The sequence below is a fragment of the Anopheles marshallii genome, chromosome 3, assembly GCF_943734725.1.
Source record: "Anopheles marshallii chromosome 3, idAnoMarsDA_429_01, whole genome shotgun sequence".
Lineage (NCBI taxonomy): Eukaryota > Metazoa > Arthropoda > Insecta > Diptera > Culicidae > Anopheles > Anopheles marshallii.
In genome coordinates, this window is record NC_071327.1 from 43,771,454 (window position 1) to 43,778,710 (window position 7,257).

The window sequence follows — 7,257 nt, forward strand, 5'->3', positions numbered from 1 at the left end:
GCCTCGTTTCATAGCCATCGTTCATTTATTTTGGCAGCAGTGTAAAAAGTTTTCTTTTTTTTTATTTTAAGAATGGTCGGACCGTATATCTTAGTGTGAAAAGTTAATGATCCAGAAATATTTCAAAAGCCGTAATGAAACGACAGAATTGTTATGAAAACGATCAAAGTTTAAGAATAAAGTTTTTTTAATCAAAATGTTTCTGTTGATTTCGTGCTATACCAATATTTTTTGTTACTTAAGTGATGTTCCATCACCCTGCCAAAAAGGGCAATGAGTACACACTGCCAATTAGTAAAGAGCGTATAATCTTTGGCTGCATTCGTTTACAGACTTTTTTTAGTTCTAACGCATTATTTTTATCCGTACTACTGGCGGCTGCAACTAGCAAATTGGAGAGAAATGTTAAAAGTCAACCCCACCGGCCAAGAAGAATTGCATCCAACGCAAATGCTGTAACGGTTTGCAGCTCAGTCGGTAGAGTAGCAGTGTGCACTCGTTCGTTACGAAAAAACTGACCGTTCTGGCAGCAATTCAACACAATTCCGTTCGATCCAAAACAACAACTATTATATCTGTTTTTCAGCTAAACAAAAAAAAAGCTAATGTATGTATAATTTTGCTAGTTTTTAAAAGTCTTTCGTTGAAGAGTTTGAAAATATTAAAGCCTATTAAGAAAAGGTGTATACGCATGAGGAAGAGCGTGAGGCCATAGTGCCTCAATCTACATTTTATTCCGACGCGATCCTGCCTTCATTCGAGTCATTCACACAGCCCTATTTGTGTCAATTTGTATTACAATATTTCTTCCTTTTGGCTTTTTCCCCTTTTTATGATAATGATACTTCTCTTTTGACATCCTTCGGGAGTGCCGTTTAGATGGCTTTAAAAAAGGAACTATCACTCGCTAGGGATTCGTCTGCACGGAGCCAACCCGGAAGCTCCACGGGCCGTTCCATTTGATCTTGGCGACGGGGTCAGTAAATGTGTGCAGCAGCAGCAGCAGCAGCAGCGTGTGCCATAAATATAAACGCGCCTTTTTCCGCCTTCGCACGACACATTGCACGTGGCGCGCGAAGGGTGTGGAATACGTTCAATCGGGAAATGGAACTGCCGGTAGGGCGGAAGCACACCAACCAACAACATCCGCAGGAACGGTCAAGAAGTTAGTGAGGTGTGAAAATGAAGCCACGGACCACCCGCGGAGCAGTTGAGGTTTTGCTGCTTGTTTTTATCGTTAGCACCGTGTTAGCGGTAATGGTAATCTAACGCTGAACCGTTCCGTTTCCACTTCCTAGGTTAGTCCTGTCCTCGGAAGGACAGACGAACAATTATGTTAATAAACTGGCCCGATTTTGCTCCCGTGCTTTAACTGCAGAAATGATCCGTTAAGCTTGAGGTTGCCTTCGCTTCATTCTACGTAGGGTGCAAGGAACGGATGTTTTGGTCTTAGCTTCCATCCTCCTATTTTATGTTTTACTTACAGCGTTTTATTAGTTTTAGATAAACGAGCAGTACTAATTTTCATGATAATAGCATACTTAACGATTTCCCTAAAAAATCATGCTAATGTATATATAATTATGACAAAGAATTCGCATACCGGCAAGCGAATTCCTTTACACTGTTAGAAATGTTAATTTATGTGTGCTGTGTGCTGTTACTTTGATTGAGTCATTTCAAACCCGGCAAGGATCTCGTACCATTCGATATTCATATTGCAATTACAGTAATATACGCTCATCGTTGCTCGCCGTGCGAGAAACATATATCGCTTAGGTAAGCAACGTTCGTCCGTAAATCAAATATTGGCACATTTCTCGATTTTATTGGCAATGTATCGCATGACGCGCATGTTTACGGTTGCCTGCCCTACAGGTCATCGCTGTTGCCTCATACTCTGACCAAACATTACGCCAGTTACAAACAATATAAAGTATCACAATCTACTTAGCACGGGAAATGGGACATTTAGGTAAGGCACATCCTTCCCCCAATCCTGTTGCGAACGAAAGCTAATGCAGCGTTTCAATAAATCACTGTACACGACACGGTGTTACCTATAGTCGAGGGGGATTTCGTTTTGTCCCCTCATCAAATGCTAGTCGGTCGATCAATTAAAAACTTATGTGACCAAACCTGCCAAAGACACACCGTTTATTACATTTGTTTAATCGGTCATCAGAGGCGCTGGACCGGCGGGTCACCAATTAAACACGACGAACACGATGACACAGAACCGTTTGGTTATGAGCTGCGGAACATGTTTATGGACGAGGAAGTACCTACCTCGTCACAGGCACTGCAGCGTGGCTTCAGCATTTCCGCGTAATGTCGCTCACAGTAGATCTGGTCATCGTGCACACAGTAGGTCAGATCGACCAGCAGTTCATCACAGGTCGTACATTTGAAGCAACGCGGGTGCCACAGCGTTTGCTCACGGAACTTCGGTGCAGTCACAGCCATTTCACCCTGGTTGAGCGTATCGTTGCAACCGGCGCATTTCGTTGCCTGTGGTGTGTCTTTCACATAGCCTACAAATAAAAATGAAAATGTGTCAATGTGATTGTATTTGATTGTCACTTGCGGAAATTTGAAAATTTAGTTAATTACTTGAGTAAAGCAAAACTTGTACTTATTTTAATACTTTACACAGCAGCTCAATGCAGAAATAAACTGGGAATATTGTTTTCTTATTTAAAAATTACCACTCCATTTTGGCAATGCAGATATATATTTGCTCATGCTAAAAAACGATTGACGAACAGAACTACAGTGCTTAACATAACTATATAGACACCTGTGTTTCGAAATTTACTTAAAATCTTCAAGAGATATACAAAAACCAGTTCAATTTCAGTACCAACTAATCCGTTGCTTATTGGTAACGCATATAAAAAATATGAATAAATCAAAATGGCATAATTTTTCTTATAAATATAATTAAAACATTGAAGTTAAAAACCGTCAATTAAACTTGTGTGAATACCTGTTTGAATACCTGTGAATACCTATTTATTTAAGTTGTTTATATATGAGCTAAGGTTAAAATCGTATGTTTTCTAGGTATCCACATAGTGATGCTAAGGGCCAAAACCCGGTTTTTGGCATGAGGTATTGCAGTAATGCTCAGAAACATATGAAAGAAAATATGGAATATATTGCATTACTCTTTCTACACAGCTAAACCTACTGCACTGGATCATACGTGTAAAACTTACCAATATCTAACGCAATCTCGTTTCTGGCCGCAACAAAATCTTCGTACGAACTACGGTTCTGGTCTTCCACGTGCTTGCAGTAGTCGAGAGCAAGGTCCTGCTTTGGCAACTGATACACCAACTGCTTGTCACGGAATCGTTCACCTTGTGTGCCTATTTTAGGCACCTTCTCCGGTGGTATCACATCAAAGTATCGCTGTATCTAAAAACCCAATACCGAAAGATTGAAAAAAACCACGTCAGTTATAGCAGTTTAATCTGTGTTATTGTTGTATATGGTATGGTTACCTTGGCTGATGTTAGAATGCCTGGCGGTACCCAGGTGTAGCCCATCTGGCGCGGATCCACCCTGGACGTGTTTGTGTCATGCTTAAACCCGAGCCGTTCCCGCACCGTAGTCAGCTGTTCATGGTATACAGCGTGTGTTTCCCTCGGGCACTTGCACTCCTGGCACGTTTTCCTGCGAATGAGAAGAAGCATCGTTGTTGAATTAGTAACGGTCGCTAGCGCCCACTAGATGACAGCACCAGCGCGGTACGAGCGATGTTGCGCTTTGGCTCCCTTCAAACCACCATGACGTGAAACACCATGCGACTCCACCTTGCTCGCTGGGAAACGTTTAAGAAGAACGGAGTAAACGAGAGACTACAAGAAAGTTCAGAGAGAGTACGACCAACAACTGAGAGATACAAACAACATCACCACAAACACAAACAGCCTCCCCGCAAAAACCACCCCACTTTGGCAATGCCCCATCACCGACATTGCCGGTGTATGTCTCTACGGGGCGATTTAACAAGAGTGTGTGGTTCCACCATGCGGCTCATTAAACGTGTTGAGATTTTTGCTCTCATCGTCTAACCGGTTGTATTCCGGCATACGTATAAGCGCATACACCGATTACTGACCATTCTACGCTCTTTCGCTCTCTGTAGGGGATCATAAAATTTAATTGAACTAGTCCGTAATGGAGATCATTCGTAATAAAGGGGAGGTAAAAGGATTGTGAGGATAGAGTTGCACTCGTGTTGTGATGGAAACGACAGTTCTACTTCCGATCAAAAGCGACGATGATGCATAGCTACATATTGTTTGATAAATGTGGGACCAAGTAAATTTTTTGAGTTATATTTTTTATTGTTTTGTGTTAAATTGTATGTCATATCATACAATTGAAAAGCTTTTTAATGTAAGCTCTTGCTAATTACAAGTATTTTACAACAACTAAGATTTTTTTTTTATTTTTAATAATACCATGTTTTATTGTTTTATAAATATCTTCAATATATTTGGCAAGAAACTAATCTTCTAGGTAACGATTTGAAATCCACACCTTATTTCCAACTAACCGCAGCTAATGGGCTTGTTAATTTGTAAATTCTTGTCAGAGCCGTGTGCCATCGTTAGCGCATGCTAATTTTCCGCCAAGAAACACTAGCGTTTGTAAAATTTGAAGTGACACGGCTGCAGCGGCTTATATTACCCGTTCTGACAAGCTGTATCTCGACAGAAGTCTCAGGCGTAAGCAAGCGGATCAGCTTAAGGTTAAAAATATGCCATTCATCACAACAATCAAGGAGACCACCATCGTAACCGTCTGTCGAACAGGTCGGAACAGTCAAGTTCAATGACAAACTCAAGCCCTCACTGAGTGAAATCTGAACGAAAAAAAAAAACCAACAGTAGTTTAAAACAAAACTATTGACTTGCGAATTGTGGTCGAAAGAAATAAATAAAAAGCATTCGAATGAGTTTAAATCTTACCCACAATGCTCATGTTAAAATAGTGTGATTTATCATCTTTTAAAAAGCAATCCCTTTTCTTTGCACATTAGTTCATTGTAACAGTACATCATATCCTGTACCATTTATCCTTGCCCATTTTTCCCTATATTCTGTTTCGACCTATTCATTACGGTTAGTGCAGCCATAATTATCTAGTGTAAACATCATCATCACTAGTAACATTGACATTTTAAGTGCTTGGATCATCACTCCCGTTCCATCTATTTTTTTATAATGACAGCTTATGGCAGCAAGAGTTGAAACCTAATAAACATTTGCTTTATAGGCCGTTGGATAGAATGAAGTCACTATCGATTTGTGGATTTATTACGTTCTTTTTTATGGACAGTGTTTATTAAGCTGCGTTTACGGGTGAGAGGGAAGCGTCGATTGTTTGTGCAACAGTGACAATCTAATTTAACGCGTTTGTTCCATGCTTGCGATGCGAATAATAAAATGTTCAAATGAAGTGTCGTTAGCATGGCGTTAGGTTAATGATTTACAATGCATTGTTTCTGTTTTCTTTATAGTTTAAGTATTTTAGCACAGCAAACAAACCTAATGCTGTCGACCCTTCTCAATACAAGTTTAGGTTGAACCAGCGTTTCCTTACAATTTATAAGAAAAATGAAATATCACGTTCAATGATTGTTCAATATGAACATTACAAGTTATTACTATTAATTTAATCTCGATAGGTAGAATGATATTATGCAATGAATTGTTCAGTTATTTTTATCGTTTTTTTAATCTGATAGAAAAAAAAAGGAAAAGCATTTACACGAAATAGCTTCATAGAAGTCATTCACTACTAGAGACACTATGGAGAGCGTCGGGATAATGTTTGCTAACATATAAGGATACATTATCCCTTGCTTTCAATTCCGTCAAAATCTGTCATCAGTTCATTGAGAATATATTTAATCTTATACTGCAGAAACCTTTTCCTTAACGTCAATTACTTTATAAGTTTGTCGAGGTTTTTTGAGGCTATTGTTTTACTTTTCAATCCTAAAGTTATAATCAACGTCTCAAGGTGTTTCTATGGTGCAATAACATATCGGGGCTACAGGTATATATAACATTACTCTATAAAGCCCGCGGCTTCAATGTTTCGACTGTCGACAATGTGAATGTGCTAATGCACCGAAAAAATCAGTAGCAAGAGTTGTTACCTTTTAAATTATTAAAACATCACATACAGCAAACCCAAAAAATATTCGTCTAACCTTATATTTTACTCAAAAAAGGGAATTATGGACGTTTTTGACAAGGAATAGTAAAACTAATGGTGAGGATTAATACCAGGACTATCAATTCATACTGTTCGTTTAGTAACGATAACTATAATAACAGTACAAACATTAACATTTTTACGTTAGACACAACTTTGGAAGGATCTCCTCGGTTTAATAGTTTAATTAATCTTTTGTTCATATTATTCGCATTATTGGAGTTTCCATCCATGGGTCACATAAAACAGAATAGGTAACTATTATTATTGAATCTTTAAGACAACTCAAATCAATTTCAATAAACATTATCAATTTAATCCATTAAGAAGCCCATTTACCTTACTATCAGATCGTAGAGTTCCTGTTTGTCGAACACTTTACAGTAGGCGTGCAGGACTTTCACACAGGCGTATCGCATCCCTGGCCAAGGAACCACTGGGCTGGCAAGAGCGTCCCATAAAGGGCAGTCTGCATGTCGCTGCAGATCGAGCATGGTTGGGTAGTTGACGGTTTGATCTGATATTATACTTCCACTCGCCAACCGATCATACGCGAATGGATATACAGTAGTACAGATTCTCGATCAGCGAACACCTGCTGCTGTTGCTACATCGGGTTGAGATTACTGGACGAACATGGTAACCAACGGACATTAAAATTCTGCCAACGATCGCAACGAAGATAAACGTTGTCGTATCACTGCACTCATATCACATTATATTTTTGGTAACGTAAATTTGTTTTCACACTGCTTCGATGGTAGCTGTTTGCTCGATTACTTAATCTATTAACATCTTCATCAACACGTCGTCAATATTTCTTCGTAAACGATCGGATCAGCTCATATTGTCTAAAGCGTGCTTCTTCATCATGAAGGTGCACGAAGCGTGCGTCATAATGGAACCCATTTGCCAGTTTGGAATCTTAATCGGAACAGCTCGACGTAAAACGAAACAAATTGTCCGGATGTGCGGTGAAAATGCAGCCCCCGATGTGTCTAAAGCTAGTTTATTTTT

At 39.3% G+C, this 7,257-nt stretch overlaps 1 protein-coding gene across 1 annotated transcript in view; it reads right to left on the minus strand.

The window, feature by feature from the left end:
- LOC128715378 (four and a half LIM domains protein 2) overlaps window positions 1-6,734 on the minus strand; it is a 47,609-nt gene extending 40,875 nt beyond the window's left edge. Inside the window, exons 1-4 of the mRNA XM_053810264.1 lie at window positions 6,580-6,734; window positions 3,510-3,681; window positions 3,222-3,423; window positions 2,290-2,534 (exon numbers count right to left, since the gene is read on the minus strand). Of these exons, the coding sequence (XP_053666239.1) occupies window positions 2,290-2,534; window positions 3,222-3,423; window positions 3,510-3,681; window positions 6,580-6,734 (774 nt within the window). The remainder of the gene's footprint in view (window positions 1-2,289; window positions 2,535-3,221; window positions 3,424-3,509; window positions 3,682-6,579) is intronic.
- Between the last annotated feature and the right edge of the window lie 523 nt (window positions 6,735-7,257).